The sequence below is a fragment of the Ahaetulla prasina genome, chromosome 5, assembly GCF_028640845.1.
Source record: "Ahaetulla prasina isolate Xishuangbanna chromosome 5, ASM2864084v1, whole genome shotgun sequence".
In the NCBI taxonomy this organism is placed as follows: domain Eukaryota; kingdom Metazoa; phylum Chordata; class Lepidosauria; order Squamata; family Colubridae; genus Ahaetulla; species Ahaetulla prasina.
In genome coordinates this window covers 15,782,224-15,796,362 of record NC_080543.1, presented here as the reverse complement: position 1 = coordinate 15,796,362, position 14,139 = coordinate 15,782,224, and the positions used below count along the sequence as shown (strand labels likewise).

The following is a 14,139-nucleotide window of genomic DNA, read 5'->3' as shown; positions in this document are numbered from 1 at the left end:
TTTCAACCTCCGGTAGGCCAACCATGGATAAATCCAGTGGTGGGATCCTCCCGGTTTCACAACTGGTTTGGTGATCACGCACTTTGCGTGCGCGTGTGCAGTTTGAAGAAATTTTTACTTCCACGTTTGGAGGAGAAACACAGCTGAGGCGCGGCAATCTGCTCTGCCATGCGAATCAGCTGAGAAGATAAAGGTAGGAAAATAGCACGGGCAGGCAAGTGGGCCCATCTGATTGTTAGGGCGAACCGGTTTGCTCCCAGTTGATTATCGGAGCTATCGGTTCATCCGAACCGGTCAAATCCCACCCCTGGATAAATCCAAGAAAAGAAAAGTTTCAGAAGAAAACAGAACATTTAATTAAACTACATATGCTAGTTTTGTGGCTGCTCAAGAAATAGTCAGGCACAGGAAAGGTTTTGTGGCTCCCAGTGTTTTCTTTTCTGTGGGAAATGGATCCAAATGGTTCCTTCAGCATTTAAGGTTGCAGACCCCTGATATCGCCTAAGAAATGTCATTTTCACCCAACTTTTTAGAGGTTAGACAAACTTAAAGGAAGAACAGATAACCCCCTACCCAAATCCTGTCAGATATTTCATTTACCTTTACAAAATGCACTGTTGAATAATAAGCCCAAGAAATACAATTTGAATCAGAAATGCCAGGACCTGATCGTTCTGGAATTCTCCAGTGATAGATGCTTGTTTCTCCTGCATGCAAACATTTGTGTTTAAGAAAAAGGAGTTTGGGGAGAATAAAAAGTTAAAATAAAGATTATCAATATCCAACATTTGATGAAAATGGATCTAACTTGGTAATTTTGGTAAAATACCAACTACTTTTTTAAAAAAGTGTGTCTTGCCTTTAATTCCCAAGATTAGAAGTATATGATGAAGTCCTCAAAATGCCAAAATTCTGCTTAAAAACATCAATACCCAAACTATAAATGATCTTGACTTACAACCGTTCATTTAATAACCAAAGTCACAATGGCACTGAAAAAATGACTTATCACCATTTTTCACATTTACGACTGTTGCAGCATCCCCACGGTCACATGATCAAAAGTCGGACACTTGGCAACTGGCTCATATGATTGCAGTGTCCCAAGGTCATGTGATCACCTTTGGTGACTTTCTAAGAAGCAAAATCAATGGGAAAGCCAGATTCACTTTACAACTGTGTCTCTAACTGTAGTGATTCACATAACAGCTGTAGCAAGAAAGGTTGTAAAATAGGGCAAAGCTCACTTAACAGCTGTCTTGCTCAGCAACAGAAATTTTAATTGTGGTTGCAGGTTGAGGACTACCTACATAAACAATTTAAGTTATGCTTAGCAATCCACTAAATTTATTTATTTATTTATTTATTTATTATTCGTATTTTTATACCGCCCTTCTCCGAAGACTCAGGGCGGTGTACAGCAAAAATAAAACATTAATATCGGAAAAAAATTAAAATACAATAAACCATTAAAAATCTAATTCAATAAGCTGAAAATTAAAAATTTTGAATAAAAATAGTAAATAAAATTAATCCCCTTAAAATCCCATTAAAACAGTCAATTTAAAATTATATCAGGCCAGCCCTGCTTGGTGAAAGAAGAAGGTTTTGAGCTCGCGCTTAAAGGTCCGAAGATCAGGGAGAAGGTGTAGCCCAACGGGTAGTTCATTCCACAGGGCCACTAAAGACATTGTAATTGATTTTTTAAGTGACTAAAAATTCTTTTCAGACCAAACTAAATGGATTCAACCTGGTTTGTTGAACAGACTATAACTGGATGGGTTCGTGCCATACCAAGCCAAGATTATTCAGACCATATTATGATTTTGTATGATGTGTACATTCATTTAATAATGCAATCCTCTGTATTTGGGAAGAAGCTCAACTGCTTCTCATGGGGTTAGTTTCTTCAATGGAATTGGATAAAATATTGCTAATTTGTTTACATCAATTTTGCATCACAATTATACTGGGAAGTATTGATTTCAGGACTGTTACATTTTATAACTTAAGTAGTAAGTAATTATCTAATTGTAGAGTAGAGTAGAGTAGAATAACAGTTTGAAGGGACCTTGGAAGTCTTCATGTCCAACCCCCTGCTTAGGCAGAAAACCTTATACCATTTCAGACAAATGGTATCTCTACTTAAAAACTTCCACTGTTGGAGCATTCACAACTTCTGGAAGCAAGTTGTTCCACTTATTGTTCTAACTGTCAGGAAATTTCTCCTTAATTCTAGGTTGATTCTCTCCTTGATTAGTTTCCATCTGTTGCTTCTTGTCCTGCCCTCAGGTGCTTTGGAGAATAGTTTGACTCCCTCTTCTTTGTGGCAACCCCTGAGATATTGGAACACTGCTATCATGTCTCCCCTAGTCCTTCTTTTTATTAAACTAGACATACCCAGTTCCTGCAACCGTTCTTCATATGTTTTCGCCTCCAGTCCCTAATCATCTTTGTTGCTCTTCTCTGCACTCTTTCTAGAGTCTCAATATCCTTTTTACATCGTGGCGACCAAAACTGAGTCCAATATTCCAAGTGTGGCCTTACCAAGGCGTTATTATAAAGTGCTATTAACACTTCACGTGATCTTGATTCTATCCCTCTGTCAATTTAGATAATTTAGTGGTTCTGATATAATAATATTATATCAGAACATACTATAGTTTCACAATGATTTTTGCACTTAGCTGAATTGCCCAACAAGGATTAGACCTTAGGGCTGTGCAATCCTTTGGATTTGGTCTCCAAACAGACCAAAACTATGGATCAACCAAGTTTACACCAACAGAGAACCAAGTTGGAATTAAGGAGAACTTTCTTGACAATTAGAACAATCAATCAGTGGAACAACTTGCCTCCAGAAGTTGTGGGTGCTCCAAAACTGGAGGTTTTTAAGAAGAGATTGGATAACCATTTGTGTCCAATGGTATAGGGCAGTGATGGCTAACCTTTTTTCCTTGGGTGCCAAAAGTGCGTGCGCATACGTGACAGCGCACACACAGGTGCCCACACCCATAATGCAATGCTCCCAGCCCCCCGTGCATGCACGCAACCCCCCCATGCCCTGCTTTGGGCCTAGCAAGACTTCCTGAAGCTGCCTGGGACCAAAAACAGGCCATGGGGGTGTGCGCAACCCCCTGGGCATGCGCATATGCCTCCTGCATGCACAGCAGAGACCTGAAAATCAGCTGGGAGGTGCGCTGCATGCGCGGTGGAGCTGATCTACAGCGACGGCTCGCGTGCCCACAGAGATGGCTCCACGTGCCACCTGTGGCACGCATGCCACAGGTAAATTTTAAATTTTCAAATTTTAAATTTCTAGATGAATTTTAAGGGTTTTTAAATTTTAATTGTTTTAAATTTCGGCCAATTATTTAATAAGTTTTAAAATTTTGTTTTAATTGTATATTGCTTGTGTTCTTATCTTTGGCAGTAAACCGCCCTGAGTCCTTCGGGAGAAGGGCGGTATAAAAATCTAATAAATAATAATAATAATAATAATAACAACAATGCCATAGGTTCACCATCACGAGTATAGGGTTTCCTGCCTGAGCAGAGAGTTGGACTAAAAGACCCCCAAAGTCCCTTCCAACTCTATTATTTTGTTATAACAGACCACAACTTCAGAGCATGCAATAGCATGACCACAGCCCCTATTTTCAATATCTTAAAGCAGCCGTGCATTTTCCTAGGGTTAGCACGGTAACCCTTCATCACCTCTCGCACCATTTCGGGAACAAGAATCAAAACTTGTGCTATCTGCTCCTTAGCACATTCAGAAGTCATTTTGCGGGAATCACTGTGCTAGTCAGTCCATGGGATGAACGAAGGACAGGAAATCCCCACTTTTCACATTCCATAGGAATGTTGAAAAAAGCTTCTAGAAAGAAAGCAATGGGAAACCCCTTCCATTTGGGGGCTAAAGCAACCAGAAAACCATGAAGTCATCAGGAATCAAATCCAACTCATAGGATTTGCGTGAAAGTTGGCAGGATTGTGTCTTCTATTCTGATCCACCACTGTACCTGGAATGGTAATGTGCGCTTTCTTTCCAGCATCTTCTTGTACTCCATGAGCTGATATTGAGTAGGGCCTACTGGCTTTGTTCTTAAATATAATTACTACCAAGTCACCAACTTCTGCATGAATGACAGGACCTAAGACAAAACACACAAAAAATGCAATGAGTATTGTATTTTTTAAAAGACATACATGTTATTAAAATGCAGCGAATGGCAAGAACTCTCATCTCATTCTAAAAAATGAGCATGGAATTAATTACACAATGATAAAAAATAACAATTCATAGATCAATATCCTGTTCTATTGTGGTTTTCTTTTAGCAGATAAGGGGTTAAAGTAGAAGCTGTTCTCACTTGACTGTAAATGTTAGGCTACAAAATAGATCCTTCAATTTAAATGGATTACGATACTTAAATGAATGTTTATAACACATTTTAAACAATGAAACACTACTTTAAAAATCAACATTTTCAGCCTGATTTATCAGAATTTCTCTTCGTAAAATAATGTTGATATGCTACTCCATCTCCTGGTGAGAAGCAAAATTTGCAAACTCTCTATGCAGATTCTCAATCATCCAGGTCATGGTTGCCCCACCGGTGTTTTTCTTTTTTACAACCTCTTCAGCCGAAGAGGTTGTAGAAAAAATGCTTTTAAAAGTAAAAAAAAAAAGGCTCTGATGATCGTGCGGCTCAGGTGTGATTGTCAGAGCCTTTTTTTACCTTTTAAAAGCATTTTTTTTACAACCTCTTCAATTGTTTTAAAACTCACGTGTCCAAAATATGCCTCATGGTTTATCCAAGTTCCTCACCTAGAATTTGCAGGTGTTCCTCTTTTAAGGTCCTTTTTTTGGGTTCCATAAATTTTCCGTCAATATATTCTCTATAAACCACCTTCTTGTACTTCGAACCTATCATATCTTCAGCTTGGCTCACAAATATATGTCCATAACTTGAAAAATAAGTAAAAGTATAACAATAGTCATAATTCTGTATAGTAAGTAATCATTTGTACACATCCACAGTCAAGAATTCCTAGAAACATGAAATCACAGATCAAGTCATTGAAAATGACAGAATGAAATTTTTTTAAAAAAAATTCAGAATTATTATTTATTTATGACCATTTTTCACACTTATAACCGTTGCAGCATCCCCATGGTCACGTGATCAAAATTCAGATGGTTGGCAAATGACTCAAATTTATGCCGGTTGTAGTGTCCCAGAATCACGTGATCAGCTTTTGCAACCTGATGAGCAAAATCAATGGGAAAGCCTGATTCAGTTAACAACTGTTTGACTTACATAACAATTGCAACGATTTACTTAACAACTGTCCTGCACAAAAGGACGTAAAATGGGGCAAAATTCACAACAAATGTTTCACTTGGCAACAGAAATTTTGGGCTCAATTGTGGTCATAAGTCAAGGACTACCTGTACTCTTTCTGAATACAGACAACTTTACTTCCTAGCAAATATCCATAGCTTTGACATCAAAATCTCTTAAAAGAAATGGGTATGTCAATCAACAACTATATTTTGACCTTAGCTTTTACTGGGGATTAGTTATGATTAAATGGATTGGGGTCAAGATTTTAGTAAAATCAGCTATAAGGTTATAAATCCTGTTTTCAATGCAAAGCTTCTTTCGCAGATGTCTCAAGCTGGTTTATACTGACCTGTTTTGAAAGTGCTTCAACATGCTCAGTTGAATTTCTAAAGAGACAAGTGGTAGGGAATCAGATCAGGAAGCCATGCCTTCTGACCTGGATGCAGAACATAACCTGAGAAGTTCTTGGTGCTTTCTGAGCTTGGCTGTTTTCTTACAGATGCTTCATTACCCAACTAGACAGCACCATCAGTGAGCTACAAACATTCTCTTCTATTGAACATAGAATATAGAATCATAGGGCTGGAAGGAACTTTGGAGGTCTTCTAGTCCAGGAGTCCCCAATTCCTGGTCCATGGACCAGCATTGGTCCATTGCATGCCAGAAACTGGGCCATGCAAACAAGTGAAGCCCTGTTGTGGCCTGCCAGCCGAGCTGAGTCAAGACAGTGAGGAGGTTGGGGAGGAACATCGGCCCGTTGTGGAGGCTAGGGAAGGCTTGGATGAGGGCTCTGCACTGGAGGCAGAGAGGGGGCCAAGGCTGTCTAGCAGTTATTAGCTGCCTCCGGAGCTAGACAGCAGTGAGGCAGAGGAACAGCTGGAGCCTGTTCCCAGTGCACGCATGTGCAGAGCTGCCAGAAGAAAAGAACAGCTAAGAAATCAGGGTCAATTTGGGAATAAAGCCACAGGTGGATGATGAATGGCCTCTCCCATAGGAAATAAAAGAGCAAAAGGGGAGTGGGTTTTTGCAGGAAACAATTCGGTCGGTCGGTTCAGGAGTGTGAAGATCTGTCTGTGAATATCAGAGACTCTGTGCCAAGTCTTTCCTTGCACAGCACTGAGTTTGGAAAATATTTACATGGCAGCTTTCCAAGCTAGATAAGGTCTGTGGTCATAAATTCAGCTTTGAAAGGCTGTTTGCCAAGCCTTTGCCGAATGTGAATGAGTGGAATTCACATTCATTTAATAAAAGGGGTTTTGTCGGGACCAGGATTCTGCTTTGTGCTTTTTGGGGAAGCCTAGGTCAGACCAAGTCCCATCCACAGGATGCAGGGAGCATGCGAAACCACATCCCCTCCAGCCCGTGGAAAAAAAAATTTCTCCATGGAATTGGTCCCTGATGCCCAACAGGTTGGGGGCTGCTACTCTAGTCCAACCCCCTGCTCAAGGCAGGAGATCTTATACTATCCCGGTCAAATGGTTGTCCAGTCTATTTTTGAAAACTTCCAATGATGGAGCACCCACAACTCCAGAAGGCAAGCTGTTCCATTGATTAACTCTTCACACAGTTGGTAGTTAAACTATTACTAGAACTTAGTCTGTCCATACCTTTCTTTTTTGCTCGTTCCTTCCATCTTCTTCTCTGCCCAGGTTTTATTAGGGGCATAATCCCATTCTATCTCTTCTGCAGCCACATAATAGGTCCTCACTGTTCCATAGTGTCTGCCATCAGATGAGCTTTTGCCACAGGATTTAACATTATACCATTGCTTCATCCCACCAGTGAAGTGATTAAATGTCGTACAAGCCACTTGGAAAGTCCCTGAAAGGAAATTGATTATGGAAAAAAAGGGTTAAGCATTAAAAATGGCTACTTATAAAGAACTTTTATATTTTGAGAGAGGTAATTTGCAATTAAAATCCTTGCAACAAGTAAAAGAAGAAGGGAGAAACTATACTTGGTTCCAATATGGGCAATTACAAGCTAGGTGGAAAGAAGACCAGAAAATTGGTATCATGCAGAATGAAGAAAACTTGGTAAAACAAATTATAAATCAAACTCAGGCGCATATAAAGAGATTGTATAATGTGTTGATAGAAGTAGAGTCTGAAAGGGATCTAATAAAGGATTGTATGATCAAATGGGTACAAAATATTCAAGAACCAATATTTTTGGAAACTTGGGGAAAAAAATTGGGTTAGAAATGTTAAATTTACGCAAGCACAGAACTTAAGGGAAATTTTTTATAAAATGTTTTATAGGTGGCACTTAGACCCTAAGAAATTATCATGTATGTATCCAGATATGCAAGCGAAATGTTGGAGATGTAATTGTGATGATGCTACATATTTTCATATTTGGTAGACTTGTAAGAAGATTAAGGCTTTTTGGATAAGGATCTGGTGGATTATACAAAATGTTTTGAAAAAGAAAATAAAGTTCCTACCGCAATTTTTCTTATTGGGAATTATTACGGACTGTACAGTAATTGAGACTAAGTTGATTTTAAATTTAATAACAGCGGCAAGACTACTGATAGGACAATACTGGAAGAAAAAAGAGTTACCTACAATAGAAGAATGGATATTGAAAGTTGCTAATTTGGCTGAGATGGCTAAAATCTCAGCCTTTTTGAAAGACATTACACAAGAAAAATATCTAACTGAATGGAAAAAATGGATTGAATATACGCAAAATAGATATCAGATTAAGAGATTTCAGATTGCTTTTGAATGATTAGGATGTATTTATTTTTGATTTGTATGGGGGAAGTTAGGATTTGAGAAGAAGGGGAGGATTATAATTTGTGTTGGGAAAATTTAGCGAATGATTGTTTTTTCTTTTGAACTATACCTTGTGTTTGTTCTGGGAAGTCGGGGGGGGGCGGGGGGGAGGAAAGAGGGTGGTTTTGGAGGGAGTGGGGAGGGGATGGAGTGGGAGGGAGGGGGGAAAAAAGGGTGTGTGTGAAAATTTTTGTAAAAACTTTTTCAATAAAAAAAATGGCCAGGTTTTGTACTAAAAATGAATAGGTCTTTTATTTTTTTTAAAAATGTTTTATTTTGGAAAAGAGGGGGAAAAAGATTTAATTGGGAAAAACAGATAAAAGCAAACCTACAACCAAAATTGGAACTAGTTGTCTATTTGAATTTACATTACAATTTCATTTTGTTAGATAGCGCCCAATGTTCAAAGATCTTGACAGGTTGCAGGAACTGGGTATGTCTAGTTTAATGAAAAGAAGGACTAGGGGAGACATGATAGCAGTGTTCCAATATCTCGGGCTGCCACAAAGAAGAGGGAGTCAAGCTATTCTCCAAAGCATCTGAAGGCAGGACAAGAAGCAGTGGGTGGAAACTAATCAAGGAGAGAAGCAACGTAGAACTAAGGAGTAATTTCCTGACAGAACAATTAATCAGTGGAACAACTTGCCTCCAGAAATTGTGAACGCTCCAACACTGGAAGTTTTTAAGAAGATGTTGGATAACCGTTTGTCTGAAGTGGTGTAGGGTTTCCTGCCTCAGCAGTGGGTTGGACTAGAAGACCTCCAGGGTCTCTTCTAGCTCTGTTATTCTATTCTATTCTATTCTATTCTATTCTATTCTATTCTATTCTATTCTATTCTATTCTATTCTATTCTATTCTATTCATAGATGTCAAAAGATAACTGGAATCCGTAAGATGAATTATTAAAAAAATTAATTGCTCAGAAGTCTGCATAATCCGTATCCTGCCATCATGTTAAACTGGTACAGGGAGAGATTGCTTTGGTGGCAAGTCAAGGGACGATGCTGAGAGCCCATTTCTAAAATTTACCTGTTTGATCTGGCTGCATCAGTGCTGTGGTGGCAACATGGGAGATCAAAGGGAGACTGTCCCTTATTGTGCCTCCCAAATGGATGGTGTTTCCTTGGAAATGAACGCCGTGAACATCTGTACTGCCGCCTAGTCCAATCATATGCCAAGAAACAAGGTCACCCTTGCACATGTCGAGTCCAGGTAAGGTACCAAACAGATAGCCATTGACCGCTGAAAAGAAGAAAAGAAAACTGCAGGAAGGCAGTTTCTGGCTGAATGATAGAAAAACATTAAGAATACTTGACAACAGAACCAACCCTCAAGGGAAACGATGAGTTCCCCTTTATGGACTGCCTTTAAGGAGAAGCTGAACAGCCATCTGTCAAAGAGGCTCAGTTTCAGGGGTAAAATTATGGGGTCATAAAATATTATTATTTTAATAATAATAACATTGAAACTTTCCAATATTACCATATTCACCAATCTTGTTTGATGTTAAATCAGCAGAGCACATCTTACCGAAAGGTTGGCCAGCTTTTGCCACATACAATTATAATTTTAGTATTTCACTAAAGTAAGGCAAGAACCGAGGAGCCATAAAGCTATTATAATAGAATAGTTTACCTAAGATGTTTTATCCTGACAAGGCTCCTAGAGTCATGAGTTCATAGGTGTTCTATAGGTTGATAGGTTTTATGAAGAAGCTGGCCAGAATTAATCATCTACTTGTATCCTTCCTCACAATTCTTTCACTTGTTTCCTTACCCCAAAAAAATCAATTTAGTGAGGAAAGACATAATAGATATAAAAAGGTAATTTGGCTGGCTCTGCACGATTTCTCTGTCTTGGGGTGTGAAGGACATCATCTCTGAGTCCCATCAGATCCAAGAAATAATTCTCCTTCATTTTCAAATCTATCCCAATTCTCATTGGACCTGCCATTTTTTAAAAAAAAGGTAAAGTTTTCTCCTGTACAGTTGTATCATCTCCATTTTGTAGCTGAGTGAACCAGCAATGTCCAACAATGTTTCCGTGGTCATGTGGCTAGGATGACAATATGCCAAGGTACACGGAACACTGTTACCTTCCCACCAAAATGGTACCTATTTATCTATTTGCATTTGCATACTTTCAAACTGCTAGGTTGGCAGGAGCTGGGGAAGGAACGGGAGCTCATCCCATCACATGGTGCTGGGTCTCGAACTGCCAACCTTCTGGTTGACAAGCCAACATCTTAACCACTATTCCACCCATTCCATAATCATTTAGCTGCTCTTCCACAAGTCCCTCCCCCTTTTTGAGAGAGAGACAAAAAAGGAACAGCATTTTGGCTACCTTCCATGGTTAGGAGAAGGAAATAAGTATTCTACCCACTTTTCAATTCATGGCATTCTTATGGAGAAAATTACTTTATTCCCCTCAGGATGGATGGCAAACAGTAGCATAAATTCCTATACAGTCCTATCAGTGGTGGTATTCAGCTGGTTCAAACTGGTTCAGGCGAACCGGTAACGGTGACCATGGGTGGGCCAGCCAGCCCACCTTGGCACTATCCGTCCTGTTTAGCCACGTTTTCGAGGCTGGGAACATGTGCGGAAGGTGCGCATGCAAGCAAAGTGCATGCGCAGAAGGCACGCACATAAAGCGAGCGTGCGCACACAGGGCAAACCAGTGATAAAAATATGTGAAACTCACTTTTGAGGCCTGTGCTTATTTCACAACCTCTAATTCTAAATCTCTAACCTCTAATGCCTGGCTAGGTGGCTCATTGGCTAAGATGCTGAGCTTGTCGATCAGAAAGGTCAGCAGTTCGGCTGTTCGAATCCCTAGTATAGGTCTCCTGAGTGAGCAGGGGGTTGGACTAGATGACCTCCAAGGACCCTTCCAACTCTGTTACTGTTATAATTCTACCCTATATTTTTTCATCCTCTTGAAAACCTCCCTTGGCTAACTTCCCAAATGTATATTTTTCATACCATGCATTCTGTTGGATTCCTGAAAATCCATATCATTCTTATCAACCGTCCAGGGATCGCCAGTGAAAGCCTCGATGTTTAGGTCAAAGTAAAAACTCCGATTCTCATTAAAGATAATGAAGAGCAGATAGAATTCTTGGTCTACTCCTTTCTGTAGCCAAAACATAAATGTTGTTCATTAAAACTGTAAATGTTCAGTCTGCAGCTTAAATAGAAAACCAGAAAGAAATTTCAGTCAGCTTCCTGATTATTTCCTTTTTACATACAGATAGGGCATTTTAGCTACTATCTAAGATAAGGATTTTTTAAAAAAAAGAAAATTAAAGTAACTTATCATTGAAGCTGCCTGTCTCTTCTGCCATACGTCAGTTAATGCAGACTTACTACAAGTACACGTAAGCCAATGGTGCACAGCCTTTTCTCAACCAAAGTGCGCACTTTTCTCCTGCTGTTCATAATGTTGGTAGTCCTCAACTTATGAACACAATGGGAACTAGAATTTCCATTTCCAAACAAGGCAGATGTTAAGTGAATCGTGCTCAATTTAATCGCCTTTTTGCCATGGTTAAGTGAATCACTGCAGTTGTTAAACAAATCACATGGTCTTTAATTGAATTCAACTTCCCCCAGGATTGAAATCTACTTACTTCCCTACCGGTTCGGAAGTGTGCAAAGCAAAGAAGCAAAGCTGGCTGGGGAATTCTGGGAGTTGAAGTCTTCCAGGCTTAAAGTTGCCATGGTTGGAGACCTCTGGTCTAAAGCTCACTATGCCAACCCTGAAGCAAACTTGGGTGAGGCTATCTTGGAACGCTGACATACTAAGCTTTATCACTACCAGCCAGAGGTGAAATCCTCCGCCAGTCACCACTGGTTCAAGGAGAACCAGTAGTTAAAAATGCTTTAAAAAGTAAAAAAAAAAGTTCCAACAGTCGCGCATCGCTCAGCTGATCTTTGGAACTTTTCCCCCCTACTTTTTAAGCATTTTTTAACTACCAGTTCAGTGAATCGGTAGCATTTTTTACTCCCGGTTCCAGTGAACTGGCCTGAATCGGTAGCATTTTACCCCTGCTACCAACTTTTCAAGAAAGTCCTGAAATTTAATCATTTTCATGGTCTTCTTTTGAGTTGGTTATTTATGCAATTCAGGATAGGTCAGGTTGCATTTTTTAAAATGTATTTTTACTAGTTTAATTACTACCCCTGAAGTTTATTTACTGATCCTGAAAATACTAGTCTTCTTTTACCTCCTTGCAAGCTGTTCTTCAGATGTGTGTGGACTTCAATTCCCACTACTTTTCTGACCATCAGAGCTGTTGCTATGAATTCTGGGAGTTGAAGTCCACTTAACTGGAAGATGCTTGACTTGAGGAAGTTATTAGATATAATTAATGACAACTCTTGTAACACTTTTGGTAATTGTGACCAAATTTGCTGTAACTAAACATCAAAACTTAGGCTATATACGTTGTCTTCCTTCCTGGGGACTTAAACTGACCATTACAGTGGATGCAAACTCTTTCTAGCTTTGATGTCTTCTGACCCAGCAAGGTAACTCTTATATTGTCGAGTTGTTACTTTGCATTTGGATGTGTGCAACAACCATCCTTTCATTCCACCTAGGTCAGTGATTTGTGAACCTTTTCGGCACTGAGTGCCCAAATTGGAACGCGCATGCGTCAGGGATGGTATTCACTTACCTTTGCTATCGGTTCACAAATGTGAGTGGGTACTACCGTGCTCACCACCACCTTGCATGAGCAGGGCCTTCCACGCATACGCAGAGTGTCAAAAATGTGAATAAATGGGATGTGATTACGACCGGGTGGGTAGGTGGAGCCACACGCAGCCACCACTACCGGTTCGCACAAACTGGATAGAACCGGCTGAATACCACCACTGGCATGCATGCACTGGAGCCCCGGAAACCCGAAGACCAGCTGGCCGATGTGCGCATGCCACCTGGTCTTTGGGTTTCTGGCATGTACATGCGCGCCAGCCAGCTGGTCTTTATGTGTGCCGGAGCGTCGGAAACCCAAAGATCAGCTGGCCAGTAAGCATGCGTGCACCGGAAACCAGAAGAGCAGCTGGTGACAGCACACATGCCCACAGAGAGGGCTCTGTGTGCCAACTCTGGCACGCGTGCCATAGGTTTGCCATCACGGACCTAGGTGGTCAACCATTCAAGATATTATCAAGCTTTGTACCTGGCTTCCATTGGATTTCAGAGTATCCTTCTTACAAATGATAAGCGGTCCCATCAGACCAGAGTGAGTATCCATCGATGGATCGACTGCTGAATAATACAGGTATGTGAGGCATGCTGGATCACTGGGTGTAGGTCCAACGCTTTCAGGAACTCTCCACTCATACTTAAAGGTCTCATTAGGTTTAACAAAAGCTCCTGGCTTTGAAAATCCTTAAAAAGAAAGAAGTCAAAATATCCCTATGAAATTAAACTGTAATTGAAATCCAAAGATCATCTGAGTACAGGTAGCCCTTGACCTATGACAACAATCAAGTCCAACATTTCTGTTGCTAAGCGAGACAGTTGTTAAGTGAGTTTTGATCCATTTTACAACCTTTCTTGCCACAATTGTTCAGTGAATCGCCGCAGTTATGAAGTTAGTAACACAGTTGTTAAGTGAATGTGACTTCCCCATTGGCTTTGCTTGTCAGAAGGTCGCAAACGGTGATCACATGATGCTGGGGACACCACAACCGTCATAAAAATTGAGCCAGTTGCCAAATGTCTGAATATGAATCATGTGATCATGGGGATGCTGCAGTAGTGGGTTCCCACCGGTTCGGATCGGTTCTTGCAAACCAGTAGTAAAACCGGGGGGGGAGGCTCCACCCACAAACCCCAACGTCATCAGGAAGCTTCAGCGCGATCCTGCTACGAACTGGTAGTAAAGGTAAGTAGAACCCAGCCCTGGAATGCTGCAATTAGAATAGAATAGAATAGAATAGAATAGAATAGAATAGAATAGAATAGAATAGAATAGAATAGAATA

At 40.2% G+C, this 14,139-nt stretch overlaps 1 protein-coding gene across 1 annotated transcript in view; it reads right to left on the bottom strand.

Moving 5' to 3' along the window:
* HEPHL1 (hephaestin like 1) overlaps positions 1 to 14,139 on the bottom strand; it is a 36,893-nt gene that overhangs the window by 6,955 nt on the left and 15,799 nt on the right. Inside the window, exons 9-15 of the mRNA XM_058185811.1 lie at positions 13,330 to 13,541; positions 11,126 to 11,276; positions 9,168 to 9,380; positions 6,962 to 7,175; positions 4,835 to 4,974; positions 4,026 to 4,157; positions 601 to 707 (exon numbers count right to left, since the gene is read on the bottom strand). Coding sequence (XP_058041794.1) covers positions 601 to 707; positions 4,026 to 4,157; positions 4,835 to 4,974; positions 6,962 to 7,175; positions 9,168 to 9,380; positions 11,126 to 11,276; positions 13,330 to 13,541 — 1,169 coding nt within the window. The remainder of the gene's footprint in view (positions 1 to 600; positions 708 to 4,025; positions 4,158 to 4,834; positions 4,975 to 6,961; positions 7,176 to 9,167; positions 9,381 to 11,125; positions 11,277 to 13,329; positions 13,542 to 14,139) is intronic.